Source organism: Juglans microcarpa x Juglans regia, chromosome 6D (assembly GCF_004785595.1).
Source record: "Juglans microcarpa x Juglans regia isolate MS1-56 chromosome 6D, Jm3101_v1.0, whole genome shotgun sequence".
NCBI classification, from domain to species: domain Eukaryota; kingdom Viridiplantae; phylum Streptophyta; class Magnoliopsida; order Fagales; family Juglandaceae; genus Juglans; species Juglans microcarpa x Juglans regia.
Window position 1 is genome coordinate 30,317,553 of NC_054604.1, and position 20,948 is coordinate 30,338,500.

At 34.4% G+C, this 20,948-nt stretch overlaps 2 protein-coding genes and 1 non-coding gene across 4 annotated transcripts; 2 read left to right on the forward strand and 1 right to left on the reverse strand.

Annotated features, from left to right (window-relative positions):
* The first annotated feature begins 4,806 nt into the window (after positions 1 to 4,806).
* Positions 4,807 to 15,559, forward strand: LOC121234522 (potassium transporter 3). Of its 2 annotated transcripts, none has more exons than XM_041130479.1 (9): positions 4,807 to 4,966; positions 5,766 to 6,009; positions 6,103 to 6,351; positions 6,490 to 6,540; positions 7,149 to 7,409; positions 7,492 to 7,544; positions 11,336 to 11,450; positions 13,024 to 13,278; positions 14,164 to 15,559. In XM_041130479.1, exons 1-9 carry the CDS (start codon positions 4,964 to 4,966, stop codon positions 15,258 to 15,260), a joined length of 2,328 nt encoding a protein of 775 aa, XP_040986413.1. In that variant the 5' UTR covers positions 4,807 to 4,963; the 3' UTR covers positions 15,261 to 15,559. The 2 variants fall into 2 exon arrangements, with proteins under 2 accessions (XP_040986413.1, XP_040986414.1); XM_041130480.1 differs by lacking the exon at positions 4,807 to 4,966 and adding an exon at positions 5,149 to 5,654 and having other exon boundaries at positions 6,093 to 6,351.
* A 1,261-nt stretch (positions 15,560 to 16,820) lies between these two features.
* LOC121236047 lies at positions 16,821 to 20,526 on the forward strand. The gene is made up of 3 exons (XM_041132541.1): positions 16,821 to 17,148; positions 17,505 to 17,657; positions 19,463 to 20,526. Exons 1-3 carry the CDS (start codon positions 16,993 to 16,995, stop codon positions 20,201 to 20,203), a joined length of 1,050 nt encoding a protein of 349 aa, XP_040988475.1. The 5' UTR covers positions 16,821 to 16,992; the 3' UTR covers positions 20,204 to 20,526.
* A 338-nt stretch (positions 20,527 to 20,864) lies between these two features.
* On the reverse strand, positions 20,865 to 20,948 carry TRNAL-CAA. The gene has a single exon. It is a non-coding gene; the product is annotated as a tRNA-Leu (tRNA).

The window sequence follows — 20,948 nt, forward strand, 5'->3', positions numbered from 1 at the left end:
GGTATTTTGTTTTAACCCATTAAGTTGAGTGATCATTTGGGGTTTATTGCACCTTAGTAATATAGGATTATATCCTATTTATATTGTGGTAAAATTACGTATGTAGGCTTGGAAACTCAAGGGTCTTTATTCTGAAATTTTTATAGACCCATTGGAATTTGAGTCCTTAATGGAAGGACTCTATAAATTTTCTTTTGTAAGAGGCTGGGTCCTTCCTCCTTTCTATATGTCTATTGACTTGCCCCACTGATAGTTGATAATTTGTAAGGAGCAAGGAGGGAAAGATCTATCTGTCTGCATTCTTCAAACATAGCTTCCGCAAGTACACACCTTCACCATTTTCATATTCTGTATTAGTTCATTTAGATTCTATTTTTTAACATGTATTTTCGTATTTTTACATATAAATTATATTTATATATAATTAATATAATATATATATTTATAAAATATGTATAATATTAGGGTCAGAGTCCGAGTCAGTACACCTGACTCCAATTTTTTTGATTAAGAAAATTTATTCTGCAGAGTGGAACTGGAACAGAATCAATGCCGAATCGGAGACAGAATCAAACTTTTAGGGTGTGTGTGGATGTTGAAGTGAGTTGAGTTGAGTTGAGTTGTGATGATAAAATATTGTTAGAATATTATTTTTTAATATTATTATTATTTTAAAATTTGAAAAAGTTAAATTGTTTATTATATTTTATATTGAAATTTGAAAAAATTATAATGATGAGTTGAGATGAGTTGAGGTGAGTTTGGTAACCAAACACACCTTAGATTTTTGCTCGGCCAAGCTGGCTGCCCTGCTTGCTCGAGTACCGACCGACGCTGAAAGCTATTCACACAGACAAAGTCAAGAATCAAGATCACTGCAGTGAACAATGCTTAATGATTTTCACGGCTTTAAATCTGCTATCATTTTCTTCGAAGGGACAAAAGAGAAAGGCATACAATTTTACAAATCAATCAGTCAAAATCCCCGATGCCCATTAAAAAAAGAGATAATATCATCTAATAAACATTGCCAAAATGTACAGAAATTGATCATCATCTTGGCTCTATCGACTTCTTTTTGAGCAGTCCTATGAAAGACATCCATCCATTTACAGGCTTCTTGTCTTTTTAGTTTTTATCATAAAATAAAAAATCAGTCAAATTGACATCCTTCTCTAAAATTAAGAGAAGTTTAGATAATAAGTTGAAATGATACAAATAAAAGTTAAAAATAAAATAAAATATTATTAAAATATTATTTTTATTTTAAAATTAAAAAAATAAATTATTTATTATATTTTATATGAGAGTTTGAAAAAATTATAATGATCAAATAAAATGAGTTGAGAGACTCTCAATCCAAACAACCCATAAAAGCCTTGCCTAATTAAATATGACATTGACCTATTCTTTGTCCACCACTTTATGATGCAAAATTAGGGGATGTTTGGAAAAAATTTTCATCTCATCTCATCTCATCTCTTTTATAAGCATCATTTAAACACAAATACTTTTAAATTAATCATTATAATTTTTTCAAACTTTTAAATAAAAAAATAAAAAATAATTAACTTTTTCAAATCTAAAAACAAAAATAACATCAAAAAATTATGTTTTAACAATATTTTAATTTTGTAATATTTTTTTATTCAATTTTTTCTCTCTTTTTCTAAAATCTAAAAAATATTTAACTCAAATTATTTCACTACTATTCACAAACCATCTTATTACTATTTACAAAATTTTTATCTCCTTTCATCTGCTCCTCTCTCATATAACGTTTTGAGTGTTAATTTGATGCTTTATTCACTGTTGCTTAGGTTTGTAGCATCTTAGCACTTAGTTCTAAGATCCAAAATAAATAATAATAATAATAATAATAATAACAACAGGTAAGGACTCGTATAGCTCAATAACTAATCCAAGGGATCAAGTGAGAAAATTGTTTGAGGATATTTAAGCCACTACAAATAGTTTAAAGACGAATTTTACTCATTAACCACTATTTATTTTCACATCTCATACCTACAGTTTATTTATTTATTTTTTTATAGGATGTGAAGTGTGAGGCAGTGAATAATGTTAAGTTCTTCCAAAGATACTTCATTAAAAAAAAAAAAACTAAAGATCCAATTACAAAACAAGGTTCAAATACAAAAAAGAAAAGAAACTAAAGTTACAATGAGGTGGGTCATTCCCACTATGAAATTCTAGTAGACATTGATGAATCCAGTTACTGAAAATTTCTAAAATTTTCGATTTAGAGGATACTCATTGCGCAATTTGATGCTTGCATCGATTCTGAGTCCGATATATTTTTATTACTTTCCAGTCTTCAAAGTTACTAAGTAGCACTCTTGAATCTCGAATTATCCTTTCTATTGCCTAGTCTGAATTGTTGAGAGGATTATTCAAAGCAGAAATTACTACTTGCGAGTTACCTTCAATGCTGATACTCTTCCATTTCTTTTCTGTTGCCAATCGAATGCCTAACAAAGCTCCCAAGGCCGCACCACTATTGGGGTTACAGTTGCGAGTGAACTCAGTTGCACATGCTACTATATTCCCTAAATGATCCCTACAAACCGTTGCTACAGTACTACCATAAGGTCTAACAGATACATCAAATGAAACAACAATCTTTCCTCTGGCAGGTGGTATCCAAGGATTTACCTCAATATTGATTATCTCTCTCCATGCCCTATTGTGTTCTTGATAAAGCTTAAGAACATTTTTAATGAAGTGATCTATAGGAACAATCTGAGAACCATGGATAATTCGTAAGGGTGTAATTGTTTCGGTTTTAGATAAAATTTGGAACCGAACCGGTATGCACCAGTTTTATATTTTCAATAACCGATTCCGCACTGGTTATCTTCCTAAACTGGTACTTCCAGTTTTATCAATTTCGTTACGGTTCGATTCGGTTTTCTAGTTTTAATATACTATATACTATATTATAATATATATATATATATATATATAATAGCATATTATAGTATAAAATACTATAGTGATAATATATTGTAGTATATTATAATATATATTATAATTGCATTATAAACTAGAGTGATATATTATATTATAGACTATAGTGATATATTATAATATATAATGTAGTGATATATTATAGTATATTATAATACATAGTGATATAGTATTAGTATAACTATTAATACGCACTATATAATATTAGTATAACTATTATTACAATATATTATAGTGATATAAGATTTTAAATTTTAATATTATATTAATTAGTAATTTATCATATAATACAAAACTATTTTATATATAATTATATATTATATATAAAAATTATATACAATATATATAATTATAATATATATATGAACCGGTTTGATTCAATTTTAGAAAAAGAAAAACTGGAACCGGACTGATTTTAATCGGTTTTAAGAAAAATAAAATCGATATTGGACCAAACCCATCGATTCGGTCCAATCCGGTTTACCGATTCATTTTTTTTTACACCCCTAACAATTTGGTTTATGTGGAACCATAGACAATACATTGTTAAGATTGCAAAGATTTTGAAGTTTTGAGAATATTGGGGCTGGATTTGCAGCTTACTAATCTTTCAATATTTAAAGGCCAAGGGATTGCCGCCAAAGAATCCTTGACTAAAAGCATCTAAGAAAAAGATGAGAAACAATCTCCTCCTCAGAATTACAGATAGGACAAAGAGCTTGATCATCATTGAGGGCAAAGCACCATCTAAGCAGGGAGCGAGTAGGCAAAATCCTTAAGAGATCTTATTCAATTGTGTTGGTCGAATTATTTTTATAGGTTATTTTATTTTAATAAAAAATGTTAACATGACTTCTAAATGTGTCCACTATATCTGTCCACTCGTATATATATATTATTTTTTTCTTAATGATTAAAGAAGTAGTGATTAATAAATTTATATTTTATTTATTTTCTCTTAATGGTTAAAAATGTTTAAAAAATACTTAAAAGAAAAAAAAAAACTTATTTTGATTGATGTGCATATTTGGAACGCGTGCAACCTAGCATTGTCCCTTAATTTAAAAACAGTACATTTTAAAATTTTCTAAAAAAGTAGTTACCCTTTTCAAATAAAACATTTAGGGTGCATTTAGATATTAAGTTGAGTTAAACTGAATTAATTTTTTATGAATAATAGTGAGTTGAGATTATAGAGTAAATTTTATGGAATTCACGTAAGATGAGTTTAAATATATTTGGATGTTAAGATGTGTTTAGATATATTTATGAGAAATTGAAAAAGATTATAGATTCTATGTGTAAATAGATTTTGAATTGAAAAAAATTGTGAGTTTCACGTGTAAAGATATTTTGAATTGAGATAAATTAAATAATTTGAGAGTTAGGTATTTAAATGTTAGACTTAGTTTAAAATTATACTGAACTAAGTTGAACTCAAATGAATTTAACTAAATAGAGCCTTAAGCGGCCCTGAGTTGGAGAGTTGAAGGGCATCTTGCTTATTATACATGAATTTCTATGATCTTTTAATATATAATAGAAATATTTAATTACACAGTAATATTGATACCATAAAATGAATTAATATAATAGAATATGTCAAATTTTGTTTTATAATAACAAAGAAATTTATAATTTAATGAATCAAATTAATGATTAAATTACGATAATATATAAATTATTATGTTTAAAATTTCTGTATTGATAAAATAGTAGAAAGTTTGGAATAAAAAATCACCGACAGCAACGAATGAGCGATAAAAGTATACCTTTTTTTTCTTTGGTTGTCTTTTCTCAGTTGAAAAAAAGAGAGACGAAACAGTCCTTTTAACCTGCGAGATTCCAATCTGTTCGTCGTAAGAAAAAACTTTCTACGTATATATATATATGTATAGAAAATCCCGAACGCATTCGCTTCGAGCTTCTTCGTTTTCAGCAATTTAGCGACAGAGAAAGGAGGAGAAGAACGACCATGGTACGTCTCCGTCTCTCACATCGAAACCAAATTCGTTTGTTTAGCTAGTTTATTTGTCCATACTTTCAGATAATCAAACAGTGTTTAATTCGTTTTTTTTTTTCTTTCTTATATGTATGCGCGCGCGCACACACGCATATTTACCCTCTTTTTCTTTTTGTTGCTGGTTCATATTATGGTATTATTTGATTAAAGTCTTATCATATCTGATTGAGTTCAAAGTGTGAAACCGTGCTGGAAGCAATTGATCGAATTTTTGGTTTCGTGATGCAAGAGAAAATTGGCTGAGCAGTCTGGAGTAAAAAAGCTTAGATGTAACCGTTTGGAACGTCACCCGCTTGAGTCTTTTTATTTTGATTTTCTCCCTTTTTTGAGCTCGAGCGAGCACTTTGGAATAGATTCAAGCACGGTTAATGCTTTGAGAGTTGGAGTTTGATGAGGCTGATTGAAAAATACATTATGAAATTTGGGTAAGATATAGATATTTTGAGAATTCAACTAGGAAATGTTGATGGGAACAATCAAACGAAGATTGATTTGGTACTTATCTACTATTTTGGTATTCAGAAAAGATCATTTATTACTCTCCCTTTCTATCTCGCGATAAGATAATAACTTATGTTAAAAGAAACTACTTTGAAATCCATGGAACTCTGCAGCATGATAGGACATGTTTCTCATCTAAAAGGTAAGATTGCAAAACCAATGATATCTTTTTATCGCTTTCTTCATGCAACTGCTTGAATGATCCAATAATTGTTTAGCTTCCCAAATTTACTTTCTTTCCGTATTTAAACAGGTTGAAGGTCGACGTCAGCGCAAAAAAATTCTCATTTTGGTATATCAGAGCTTTGGACTAGTTTTTGGTGGCTTGAGCATTTCCCCACTTTATGTTTACAAGTGTACATTTTCTGGGAGTTTGGGTAATTATCAAACTGAGGATGCAATATTTGGGGTGTTTTCCTTGATTTTTTGGACTTTTACCCTTCTTTCGCTGTTGAAGTATGTCATTATCATGCTGAATGCAAATGACAATGGTGAAGGTAACGATTTCAAAATTTTCCCCCAAAGATGCTAGAAGTTGTTTTCCTTTGTTTTCTATTTCGATTTATCTATGACCATTTAGTCATTTGCAGGAGGAATTATGGCATTATATTCACTCCTTTGCCGAAATGCAAAATTCTCTTTGCTGCCTAATTATCAAGCAGCGGATGAGGAGCTCTTCACGTATCATTACCGAGGTTTCTCAAATAGAAGTATACCTTCCTCTATAATCAGACGATTCGTTGAGAGGCATAAAAGCGCAAAAACTGGCTTACTGATTGTTACCTTATTTGGTGCTTGCATGGTAATTAGTGTTGGTGTCTTAACTCCTGCAATTTCTGGTAAATGCACTTTCTTTCTCCACTTTTTTTTTTTTTGAGTTTTTCAGTTGAACTTCTACTGCTCGATTTTGCCATCACTACATGGTTATGTGCACCTTTTGTTTTCTACCTGTGCTAATAGATATCCTGTTTTGGCAGTTCTTTCATCTGTTGAGGGCCTAAAATTTCAAGCGACAAATCTGCATAATAGTGAGTATGACTCTCAGAAAAGAGAAAAATAATATACAAATGTATGCATATGTCTTCAACTTGTTTGTGATTTACCAAGGAAACTTTTTTTTATAAGTAATTTATCAATGAAATTTGAAAGTTAATATTATATGTCTTTCTGAAAAGGGTATCTAACTTGAGAAGTGTTATGATCTATGATCTTATGATAAGTTGACCTCATTCTGTACAAGGAAGATTTCAGTACAAAGTTATGAGGGAAGATCTCAGTCTAAAGTTATGAGGAAAATGAGACAGGAAATGCTATGATGAGAACTAAGAGGACTATACATGAGAGCTACAACCTTTTTGAACCCACAATGTTGTATGCCTGAGTTCACATTGGCAAAGGGAACCTAAATTTTACATAATTTATTTTCTGATCCTTTCAGCATCAATGCCTAGCAAGAGGGTAAGAGTTGGGGGGGGGGGGGGGGTATTTTCAGGAATTGTCTGCTTTTGGCATATAAAAGTGCTATTCTTTTATACATATATATCTATTTGTTAACCTTGGAAGCATGTGATGGAATTCAGTTTACTGTCTTTTTTCTGACTTTCAATTGAATTTGCCAACACAAATAATTACACAGGTATCGTGATTGTTATTGCCTGTATTTTACTGGTCGGTCTTTTTGTCTTGCAACACCGAGGCAGCCACAGGGTGGCATTTATGTTCGCTCCCATCATGATTCTATGGGTACTTGCGATTGCTACTGTTGGTGTCTACAATGTCATTAAGTGGAATCCAAGGGTATACCAGGCTCTTTCTCCATATTATATTTACAAGTTCTTTAAGGACACAGGAAAAGATGGCTGGGTTTCTCTTGGAGGAATAATACTCTGTGTTGCTGGTAAATATGGCCTTTGGAATCTCTTCTGGTTTGTTAAGCTCTGCACTTGTCAATCCATGTGGAATTTTCTTGTTGACTGCAGGAACCGAAGCAATGTTTGCAGAACTTGGCTACTTCACCGCAGCATCAATGAGGGTATGTAAAATGATTGATTGCAGAATAGGGTTCTGTTTCCATATCTAATGTTTTTGGGTAACAATATTGAAGCCACAAGAATGAAATATGGTCATTAATGCAACTTAATGCCTTAAATGGGTAATAATGCTTAGAACTTTTGAAGCTTACTTCTGATAGAGGCTTCGGGTTTTCATATTTTGGTTAAAATAAAAATTCTTGAATGCTACATTACCGGCATTAAAGGGTTAAACAACTCTCCCCATAGATTAGAAGATCTCGATCCTATTTAAATCTTTGGATGGACCTACTTGTTTGGACAATAAGTGATAACGATAAAAAAATTGAAGGTAATTATACTGCATTAAATACTTGTGTTTTGGTGTGTTATATGTTATCAATTCTTTGAAATTTTAGGACTACCAATCAATGCGAGTATGCAAACTTCATTTCAACTGCTTTTTGTTATGAGAGTATGTGTACTTTCTATTAGGACATAAAATTTTCTTGCTTGTCTACCGGTATTTTTTTCCTCATCTTTTCCTTTGCTTCCTCGCCATGGATCGCTTAAGCTGTAACGACTCAAAGAAAGTTCAAGCCACGTATGAGCCTATACTCCAAATAGACTAGTCAAAGTTTTTTTTTAATAAGTAAAAAAACTTATTGATCCTCATAATTAGGCATAGCCCAAGTACACAGGTAGTATACAAGAGAGGAATACCTAATTACAGCCTACGAACAAAAGAAGCATACAAGTCGTTAAAATTAACCCCCTCTAATACAATAGCCTTAGCCCAAAGTAACAAAGATTGGAAAAATAAGTCCCTTCCCCCCCCCCCCCCCCTCCAAAAAAAAATAAAAAATAAAAAAAATTAAGCGTTCTGTGTTTTCAAAACATCTTCCATTCCTTTCATTCCATATACACCGCGTAAGACATAGTGGCACCATCTTCCAAAAATCTGCTACTTGACGATTTTCCCGTATTCCACTCCAACAAGCCAAAAGATCCACCACCCTCTTAGGAATCACCCAAGCAATGTCCAGCCTCAAAAAGATTTCATCCCATAAAGCCTTCGCCACATTACAATGGAGAAGAAGATGGTCCGTCAATTCGCCATTCCATTTGCACATAAAGCACCAATCTATTTTTGAAAAAACCACGCTTTCTCAACTTGTCTATGGTCAGAATTTTCCTGTGAGAGGCCAGTCAACCAAAGAAAGCGACTTTTAGGGGCATAGCTTCTCCCTCCCTGGCAAGGGGGATTCCATTCACCACCCTCATTACAACCCCCCTTAAAATCTCTTACGTGCTCATTAGGCTATTCTATTGTAGGTGGTACAGCTGAAAGCCTACAATTTTTATTGGAACTTGTCTCTTATATCATTTGTAATAATCCAAGGAAAACTCAAGTCACATTTGAGCCTACACTCCTAAGAACTAGTCAAGGTTACAATTGGAGCCCATTAAAATCATGAGTAGTGCTACATCCACAAATGAATTACACAAATTAATCCCACAAACTGAGGTGGCTTCATCTGATCTGGTCGATCTACTTTACAATAAAAATAACTTTACAATCTGATAAATCATATTAAGCTTCATCAGTTTGTGTGATTGTTTTTGTGTAATAACTTTGTGGCTGGAGTATTTTTCTAAAAAATCATTATAAAGGGCAAGAGCTGCTCTCTCTCTCTCTCTCTCTCTCTCCTAAGCAATATGAGATTCCATTCACCACCCTCAGAGCATTGGCATTGGATTGGCCAAATACCTTTTCATCTTTATATTTGACTAATTTTAACAATAACTGGCCCACATTGAATTAGCCAAAGACTTTTCATCTCAAATATGAGCTACAGTAATTTCATTTTTCTTTTCAAATATGAAAAGTCCTGTAGCAAGTCTAAACCCATTGTTTATTATATTTCGGCTCATTCTCTCTCCCGCGGCTCTTTTCCTTGATATCGTGTAATGAAATTTTGTTTATTTGATTGTGAAAATGAAAATGAATATAATTATTGGAGATTATAGGAGGTTATGAAAATAGAATTAATTAATTATAAAAATATAAAAATATAAAATAATAATATTTTATTATTATAGAGAGTGTGATGACTAATCCAATGTAGACTTTAAGTTTTGAATGATTAGCTAAAAGTGAAAAAGTTACATATTTGTCAAAATTTGAAGAATAAAATAGCCAATCCAATGCCAATGCTCTTATATCCTCAATTTGGGGTAATACATAAGTGCATCGAGTCAAGGGAAAAGGAAGATAATGCTGCTCAAGCATTATAACTGTGAACATTACGGTATCCAGCAAAATTAGATCAAGCAGAGCCGACTCTCAAAGTTTTACCCTCTAGGTTATTTAGATCAAAATGGAAAGAGCTTGTTGATTTAAATCGAGGTAAACTGTTGTCGAAGCTTATAGAAGTTATCTTGAATTGGTCTACTGCTCCTTTATCTTTTGGAAAAATACACTTTAACCCCTCCAAACTATCGCTCCTTTTGCAATATAATCACCAAACTACTAAATTTGTTGCTGAGCTCCCCAATTTAAAACATAAGTTGTAATTTATCCTCTTTAAGGGTTGGATCTTAAAAGAGGGGGCAAATTGCAAAAGGAGTGAGTTTGCTCATTGGTGATCATTTTGCAAAAAAACAAATTGGTAATTTGAAAGGTAAAGTGCAATTATCCCTTATATTTCTATATTTGAAATAGATCCTGTTTCGTTACTCTTCCTTTTGTAACTCACTTGGGACATGGGCAAGGGCGAAGCTAAGGAGGGAAAGGACAAAAATCTGATTTTTAAAATTTTTCTTGGCATTTTCTTCTGCTCTTGGCCGCCTAAAAGGTACTTTAATGTTGTCTGGCCCCTGTAAGTCTAATTTTTAGCTTCACACCTGCATATGAGAATCAAATACCAACGAATGTTTCGTGGTGTTCATCTTGCCTCGCATTTTCTGATAGGGGGAGGGGAGTATGGGGTCTGGTGGTTCATTACTTTGGTAATTTTTTACTCTTTGGGAGGTATCATGCCTGGCTTTGTTGATGGGGTTTGATGCTGGGGCAGGAAAACGGCCTTTCTAACTATTTATCCTCAAAATGCATCATCTCCCTGTACTAGGCACCAACTTCACGTTCTTGCTGTGGGGCATCAAAATGATTGCCTAGCATCAAAATGATCGTCTGCCATCTTACCCCTCGGTTTCTTATAGGGGAAGGGGAGTTATGGGATCCAGTGGTTCATTACTATGGCAATGTTATACGCTTTGGGAGGTATCATGCCTGGCTTTGTTGATGGGGCTTGATTTTGGGGCAGGAAAACAATCCATGTACTAGGAATCAAAACAATAACCTAGCATCTTTCTATGAGGATCAGCTTAACTGGCAAGTATATCTCCAGAACTCTCAATTTCTGGTTTACATTTCTCTTCTATTTTTCTGTGGTGGATGCCACAGAAGATTTTGTCATAAAATGGTAAAGGATGTCAATTGAAAAATATTCCAAAATATTCCCATTTTGAATCAGTGGTTCTGATCCTCCCATCCAATGTAGATGGTCAAAAAGGAAAAGTCTCAGGGGAACTTTGATATGCTGAGCCCGGATTCTCTTTTGTCATATGTTTGGTCAAATGGGACAGGTTTCCCCTTTTCCCACAATCTGGAGTTGAGTAGTTCCTTGTATTTTAAGGTTGTGCTTGTTATTATTGTGGCTCAAGTTTTTTTAATATAAATTTATGTGATCATTATTTCATCAATTTGTTAACAACTGCTAGTAAAACTCTAAATAGTTTTTGCTTTGTGCAGGTCACATTTTCTTGTCTTATTTACCCATGTTTAATACTTCAATATATGGGCCAAGCTGCATTTCTTTCAAAGAATGTTTCCGAAGTATCTATGAGCTTTTATGCTTCCATTCCTGGTAAGTTTATTGAAGGGGTAATTATAGTTGACGTCATTCTTTTTTTTTTTTTTTGGGGGTGGGTGGGGAGAAGGGAACTCTCCCTGATGAATGCCACTTCTTACGTCATCCTGTTGGCTATAATATGCCATGATGGTGAATTCCTGATCTCTCTCTCTCTCTCTCTCTCTCTCTCTCTTTTATCATTGGCACATGACTAGTAATTAGTTAGATTCCTGGCTGGATTTGATTCAGTTGATGATCTGAGTCACTCAATTAGCTTACCATTGCTGTTATATCAAAGTTTCTTGTTGTTTTCTTTCTAGTTGAAAGTTTACTTTTTAGAAAATTTAATTTTGCATTCTTGAACTACCACCCTCTTTAATTGCGCTCTAAATTTCAAAGAACAACAATTCGTACTCTGCACAATTAAATTTAACGAAGCCCTTGATTTTTCGAACGAGTTGTCTAAAATATCTTCATTGCTAAGGTTAAATTTGCATATTTTCTTAAGAAATAAAATAAAAAAAAAGCTAATAATAATCATGTTTTGTTACTAATAAAAATAATGTATAGCAAAGAAAAAATGATAAAAAACAATAATTAAATAAATAAATAACTAAATATAGTAGATAATAAGAAATAATGAAAAGGAAAAAAAAAAAAAACCCAGCACCGGGAGGGGTGGCGGCTGGTGGGGTGGGAGGGGGGAGGACCTCCCCCTCCCAACTTCAACTCATGGGTTTTTTTTTCTTTTTGAATGTAGTCATTTGTGTAGTTCTGTTTTTCTACTTCTCATTATCTCATTGACTTCCACAGTTCTGCAGCCTAAGAGTTTGGAGAGACGGAGAGAAACTGAAAAACATGTGGGTAGACCTTGGATCCTGGTGAAGATTTGCTTGTCTTTGCAAACTGAGTCAAACTGAGCATGGCCTACTCATTTTTCCTAGCTCAGATCAAGCAATGATCTTCCAACCTATAGCTTAATGCCCATTACTCTAAGCCACCTACAAATAAACTCTACTTTGCCTCAGCTTCGTTACACCTGTAGCACCTGATGATGTAAACTGACTGACTTCAGCATTTTTAATTATTCTGCCAAGAGATAACATATATAAACAAGAAAAATGGAAAAATTGTTGAACAAGTGGACAAGTCAAATTCTTTCTTCTTCTTCTTCTTCTTCTACTTTCTTTTTTTTTTTTTTCTCCCTTTTCAGATTCTTCCATTTCACCATATTTTGTAAAACGGTTTACTAAATAATTCAATTCCATTCAGACAGTTTCCATGGTGATATCATTTGGGAAGTCATAAAAACCTCAAAAGCATTGTAAATACCCTAGAATATTGTATGCGATCCAAGTAATTGACATTACAATTTTCAATTGTCTGAACAATATTTCTTTGTCCAAATGCGATATCATGATGATAGCAATACTGTGTACATGGTTACTGGTTAAGTGAAGTGTTGATAAATGTAATTCAGTTAAATTGAGAAATTTAACTCAGCTAAAACTCCTGTTGAATCACCATTGAAGGGGAGTGACTTACATTTTAATTATTTTTTAATGCAATATTCTTGCCATGTTTGTAGATCCCTTATTTTGGCCAATGCTTGTGGTGGCAATTTTTGCTGCAATGGTCGCCAGTCAGGCTGTTATATCTGGCACAATCTCAATTGTCAAACAATGCCATGCATTAGGATGTTTCCCTCGTGTCAAGGTTGTTCATACAAGGAGGTGGATCCCTGGTCAGATATACATTCCTGAGATAAACTGGATCCTTATGATTCTCAATCTGGCTGTCACAGTTGGTTTTCGAGATGTGAATCCTATTGGAAATGCTTATGGTAAGTTTTTTTTGTCAAGATATATGTTAAGCTGCTCATTTTAATATAATTGTCCTCTCTCATGGGTGTATTTGTGTACATGTATCATTCTTGTGTGCATCACTTTCGTGTTTGACTTTGGAGTTTTTTTTTTTTTTTTGATACAGTGCTGGTTAGATATGTATATATTGAGAGAGAGAGGGAGAGAGAGAGAGAGAGAGATTGCTGGTTGATTGCCTGTATGATCTCGTGCCATGGAATAGCATCAAGTTGTAAACAGAATGTGACCATATGTCCTAAATAACCCATGTGTGGAAATATTTGAGTGAAGTTCGAGAGAATTTCAAGTTTTATTCTGCCTGAAGTTTACCTGAATGTTGCTAATGGTGAATTTGGAGTTGGATGACTTCAATGGGAGAGACATCAGAAAGGGAAGCTGCTTGTGTAACCCCTTTTTATTCCATGGTGTGTACTTTTTTTTTTTTAAAAGAAATTGATGAGTATTAGTGGAATGTGTGTTAGATGAATATTTTCTTCTTGATTGAAAGGTCATTTTGGTTGCCATTTTGTTTCCATCCAAACCTACATCATCAAGAATGGTTACATAAATCATGTTAACATTTCCAACAGTGCCTGGAGTCTTGGAATCCGCCTCTGGATTCGCTATCACCTGCTTTTATGGCCAACTTTGAGAAATAAAAGATATGGTAGTTACTAACTAGTTGGCTGGAGGTGTGTGTTGATCCATCAAAAGTTGGAATAACTAATAATCCGTTTATCATCATATCCTTTGTGTGACATGGTAAAAGGAAATTCAGTGTGATCTCTCTCTCTCTTTCACTCTCTCTCTCACTCTTTGTCACCCAATTTCTTTGGAAATAGCTAATATGGCTTTGTTAATTTCAGGGATTGCATATCTGACTGTCACATTTGTGACAACTTGCTTGATGTCACTGATCATCAACCTCGTATGGCACAAGAGTCTTGTGTTTTCCCTTATATTCATCCTGTTCTTTGGATCCATTGAGCTTATCTTCCTTTCATCTTCTTGCATGAGAATCCCTAAAGGTGGCTGGGTTCCTCTTGTGATCGCTGCGGTGTTCTTATTCATTATGTATGTCTGGCATTATGGTTCCAGGAAGAAGTATTTATATGACCAACATAACAAGGTTTCCATGAAATGGATACTGACACAGGGTCCTAGTCTTGGGGTCATTAAGGTTCCTGGAATTGGCCTCATATACACTGAATTGGCAACTGGAGTCCCAGCAATGTTTAACCATTTCTTAACAAACTTACCCGCTTTTTATCAAGTAGTTGTTTTCGTCTGTGTTAAAACTGTTCCTGTTCCCTATGTACCCCTTCAAGAACGGTATCTCATTGGCCGGATTGGGCCGAGATCTTACCGGATGTACCGCTGCATTGTCCGAAATGGCTACAAAGATTTTAATAGCAGTGAAGATGATTTTGAAAATGATCTGGTGATGAGCATAGCAGAGTTCATCCAACTGGAAGCTGAAGGTCCCCGTACTCTTGATGGCTCTGTAGATGGTCGAATGGCAGTTGTGAGGACGTCTGAAAAGTTTGGGACTAGATTGAGAAGGTCAGAATCTGCATTCTTTGGTGAAAGCTCAAGCCCTTTGACCTCTGCTACTGTGACTAGCAGCAAGTCAGCCACATTGCAGAAATTGAAGTCTATGAATAGACAGGAATCAATCCATCTCAACAATAGGCCAACGGTTCATTTTGAGTTGGTGAATACAAAATACAAGGATCTACATGTCAAGCAAGAGCTCTTGGAGCTTGTGGAAGCTAAGCATGCTGAGGTTGCATATGTTGTAGGCCACTCGCATATCAAAGCAAAATGGAATTCATCGTTCTTAAAGAAGTTTGCAGTCAATATCGTCTACTCTTTCTTGCGTAAAAACTGCCGCGCCCTTTCTGTGGGCTTGAATATCCCCCATATCTGTTTGATTGAAGTTGGTATGACCTACCATGTGTAGCAGAATCTACATGTATACCTGAAGTATTTTAAGTTACATGAGGTTTCTTTTCTGGTGCTACTGGAAATTGCAATATGTTGTCACACTTGTGGTTTTTGACTTTTGAGAGAATTGTTGCTCTGAAATCTTCACTGGGCATAATGGTAGGGGGTGAAAGGCTGCATCTGAATGATTGTTTCAATTCATTTTATTGTAGCACTAAATGCAGGCTCCTATTAATTGGTTTTGCCAAGTAGCTCAATCTTAGATCATGGACTGATCTTCCAGTTTGGAAGGCTTGCCATTTATGATTTTCCAAATTGCTTTTGTTTTTCTGTAGAATAAGTTATCATACCTTCTGAGTGTATTTTCCTTGGCATAAGAAGGCAAGAATCTAAGAGCCATTACTGGGGACGCGAACTCTAGGCCTAGTTTGGGTACTCAGTATAATATCTTACAACTATTTATTATTTTATTATTATTATTTATTATTATTTACTACTATTTAATATTTTATTATTATTTTTTTCACTACTATTTATAGAATACTCCAAGCCAAGAATTTAAAAGCTTGGCCTTTTGCTCAAAACTATTGTGCTTCAGTTAAGAGTGTTCACCTTAAGAAAGAAATATCAAAACAGTTTAAACATTGTCTTCCTCTTTCTCGTGGGATGGGAACCCAATTCTTAAACAAAGCCCTGAGCAAATATTTATGTCTGTGAAAACTCAAAGGAATGCCATGATAACCATATTAAAAACGTGCTTTTAACTCTGTTCAATGAGACCATTAAAAAGTCTTCTATATGGACGTAAGAAACGGGCTAACACCTAACAAGGTAATTACTGCTTTGCCTAACCCAAAAAAAGGCATAACACCTACTAACAAATTAATAAAAAATGCAAAAAAAAAAAAAAAAAAAAAAAAAAAAAAAAAAAAAAAAGAAAAATTGTTAACATCTCTAACTGCTTGTTTGAATAATGAGATGATATAAGATAATTTTAGATGGATTGAATAAAATATTTTTAGAATATTATTTTTTAATATTATTATTGTTTTAAGATTTAAAAAAAGTTAAATTATTTATTATATTTTATGTAAAAATTTAAGAAAATTATAATGATGAGATGAGATGTATTGAGAATATTTTTGTATTCAAACGGGATCTAAATAAATGGTCCACGTTTTATCGGTTGTCCTAAATTTGTCACATTATCCAACTCAACTCTCCAAAATTTTCGGTCAAAGATCATAATATTTTTTATTATTTCTATAAAGTTCCGAATGATATTCAGTATTTAATAAAAAAAAATACTAGTTGAATTGATAAAAGTAACTAATTGGGTTTCTAATTTTTAAATTTTTTACTGAATGATTAATGAAGTAAATATTAGTTAATTGATTTTTTTTATTTTTTAAAAATAATTAAAACTTCATAAAAAATAATTAAAAGAAAAGAGAAAAAAAAATAAAAAAATGCATTTGCACTGTACGTCTGTACACTTTCTTCGGTTAAGTATCGGTCCCCGGTAATGCTGTCCATTAATAAATTAGGTAGAATTCTTTTTTTAATAATTTATTCTCCAATATATTTTATGTGTTTTTCTTTAAATTCTAGATCCAAGAATTAGGAGATGGTCGAAATTTTACTAGTTTCTTAAAACGGCATTTCAAACTTCCCGACCTCTTTGAAAAATCGAAATCCCAGACTTGTTGAGACAAGAATTTGGAACTTGTCTTGTGGGAATTGGACTCATGTTGAGTTCCTCTTCCTCTCGCTGTTTCACCCATCACCCCTTCCTTCTTCTTCCCTCTATCTCTCGAATTAGGGTTTCCAATCGACCCGGCACTCTACGCCCATGTACCCGAACTTCCCGGAGCTTTCAATCTCATTCGCCCCTCTTTAAGAACGTAAGCGATTCCGGAATAACCTTGTTCCCGTTTTTCTTTTTAGGTGAATTTTAACGTCTGATTAGGGTTTAAATATTGGGTTCCTGACAACATTTAAGAAAAGAAAAGAGGAAAAAAAAGATGCTAATATAAGTTCTGGTTTTTACTGTCTGGAACCTGAGTTTAGAGGCGTAGTTGAATTTACTTTTACTTATTATTTCGAAACATTAAGGGTACAACATTGGAATTAAATTTGTATGGATCTTATGAATATGAATCAAATAGTTCGGCGTTAATTTTTGTCAACTTCTTTTGTGTTTGTATTGGCGTGAGTCCTGAGTTGATAAAAAAATTTCTTCTTCCTGCTTACTTTTCAGAAATTGAAAATATCATGTTTTAGGCATGAGGGTTTTGCTTCAGAAGCCCCAAAGACCGAATATGTCGAACATTATCTGCCTGAGGAATCACTGAATTCAGAAACTGACAATTCGTGTACCAGTAAAAGAGATTGGGCGTCCAATCTTCGAGAGGTAACACTTCTGGTCATTAACACTTCTGGTCATTATTCATTCCTTATCATGGGTGTCTGATGTTAATAACTCTCAGCTGCTATACTTGCTATTCTTCAATTTTTAGCCTATGTATTGTGCATTAGATGTACACCATTTCATATACATCAAAGAACAATATATGGACTGACTTATTGGATTAAGACTTTTTGTAATATTCCATATTCATTTTAAGAGGTGGTGAATGAGATCCCACATGGGAGAAGTCCTTGCCTCTTGTAATTATCCTAAGAAGTTATAGTTTTAACATTGAGGCACTGTCCACATCAACATTCAATAGTCCTTTGGAGTATATGTTCAGATGCGGCTTGGCTATTTTTGGGTCATTACAAACAATATCAGAGCGGTTCCAACCAGAAGTGTGGAACTTGGGTTGTGTCAGTTATAAGGGAATCGCCTGACGAGGACGCTAGGAATTGAGGGGTGGAAAATTTTCGTACCTCATATTGAATATAGAAGATGGTGAATGGGAACCCACATTGCATGAGAGGGAGAAACTGTTGCTGCCTTTATGATGATTCCAAGGATCTACTTATCAAAAAAATAATGATTATAAGGATCTTTGATTGTAACTGACTAGTTCTTTTGGAATGTAAACCCATATATGACTTTGAATCATTACCCTTTTCGGTTAAAAGAAATCTAAGCATTGTCTGGCTGATATCAGTGTCTTTGTCATATAGTATTCAGGAGATCTAACAATTCGAGTTACCATTTGTGGTGAGGCAGCTGACTTTTGTGCTGATGTTGCTCTTAGAACCCTAGGTGTAGAGTTTTCCCTGCAGTCTTAAGTTAATTGATTAGTAGGCCAACTGTTCCAAATGGCAATATATACTTCCCTTGTAGGATGTGTTACATGCCTAATTACCTGCATTTGGACATTGAACAGGAAAGGACAGTGGGTCTTTTTTATTACCTTAAAAAAAACAGAAAATAAAGGAGAAAATGGGTCTTACAAACCCCCAAATTAGCAAACTTAAGTTTGCTGAAGAAAATGGCCAAACAAAGTCCCCTTTGTCATTCAACTTGATGACTTAAATAATAGGTGAAGAACATTTGACTAGAGAATAACTGAAGCCTAACAATAATTCTAATAATGGAAATAACATAAAATATTTAAACCAAATTGAGATAAGATAGGCACACCTAAGCAAAGATGCCTGAGCCTTCTACTCTGATAACTACTTTTCTTGTCTTTCTTAGCTTCCCCATGTCTTCTACCATTCTTGTTTATCACTTTGTCACATCACACTTCTCTTTGCATGAGATTTGCTCCCTTGGATGTGTCTTTCATTTCCATAGACTTTGCCTGCATCTTGTTTCTTGTGGATTTCCCATTCCCTCCTTTGGTCCTGCCCCCACGCAACATAATGCTATACCCTGAGCAAATTCAACCATATAGACCAAAGGAAGCAGTTGGCTGTGCAATTGGAATTCAATCACAAAATTTCTTATTTGTGGGTTTGCATGACAGATGCTTTTTATTGTTGTCTAGAAGTGTTGGAAAAGGAAATAAAAGCTCTTTTTCTCGTAATTTACACCGTAAACTCAAGATGCTACTATAACCTCCTCCCTCTTTTGCTGCCAATTTCCAAATACTTTGCTGGGGCATTAATTTCCCCATATATGTGGAAATTTTGAATATAATTTTACTTTAGACCAGGAAATGTTGATTATACCTCAATACCAATTATTATTAATAAATGTATGACATATTTTTCAGCATACACCAAGGTGTGTACTAACTGGCTATGATTAACTTGCAGGCTGCGAATTCAGTGTCCAGAGTGATTGGGAGCAGGTGGACTGTACCCTGGACAGCAGAGACCATATTGCAGGTTATGCTTTTATGGATTGCAGCATTCTGGTTCATAGGCTCGTGGATGATTCCATTTGCAGCCCACATTGCTGGTTTCAACAAGGACTCGCTGACATTTAGAGGACAAGCCTTGTTGAGCCTCATAACTGATGTAACTGAAGGCATTGCTGGAATTGCAATTCTTTATCGTTGCCTTTCTAGGTTTTATCCTCTTCCCCCCGATTGGTTTAGGTTTAGCCTGAGAGGGAACTGGCATATTGATGTGGTTCTGGGTTGCTTCATGTTTCCCTTGGTTAATCGGCTCTCACAGCTCAACCTTAACCTACTGCCACTTTTACCTTCTACGCCTGTCACTCTCTCAAGTGTTGAGCAGTCAATTTTTGCTCGGGATCCCGTGGCGATGGCATTGTATGCAGTAGTAGTGTCAATATGTGCTCCTGTCTGGGAGGAAATAGTCTTTCGTGGTTTTCTTCTTCCTTCCTTGACCAAGTACATGCCTGTATGGTGTGCAGTACTGGTGAGCTCGGTCATCTTTGCTCTAGCACATTTTAATGTACAGAGGATGCTACCGCTTATTTTTCTTGGGGCGGTAATGGGTGTTATTTTTACACGGTCAAGGAATCTATTACCATCAATGCTCTTGCATAGCCTCTGGAATGGATTTGTGTTCTTAGATTTGATGAAATAACTGGTAAAGTTGTGCCAAATATATAGTCTAGTGATACCTCTATCCATTCTCAATGAAGCACAACTTCGGGCACATTTCGTGGGGCAGCAGAATAAGTTTATCAAAACATGCCCACAGAAAACAGTACGAGTCCACCTGCTGAATGAAAGTACCAAGCATTGGGCTGACGGACTATGCCATCATGTCTTGTCTTTGATGACATAAAGGGTATAGGTATAAAAGAGAGAATGCGAACGATACATCTTCCATAGTTGATCTTGCATTCCAGCAAAATGTGAAACTCTCTTGTAAATTTCCTGATGAGCATTATTACTCTCTCTCTCTTAATCCTGTCATGTCTTGCCTCTGTCTGTGTTTGTTTACAATTTTGTTACCTAGGACCAATGTATCTGGGGCCAACCTTTTCACCTGAAAAATGTCCCGCCTCATTTGGCTTTCGGAGACAGGACAGTAAATTCCAAGGTAGGACAGTAAGCTAGATGGTATAGCCTCTCTTGGTTTTAAACTTAAGAACCTCAACGCAGGAAAGCAATGTCAAAGTTGGAAAGTTGAACTACTAGGTCATTCCTCGTCTCTATTTTGATGGAACCACACTTCTGAAGGCCCAAAAAAATGAAATTGCAGCTCCAACTAAATCATTCCCAAATTTTGTTAAAAACAATGTCAGAAGTGGGATTTGAACCCACGCCCTCTCTCGAAGACCAGAACTTGAGTCTGGCGCCTTAGACCACTCGGCCATCCTGAC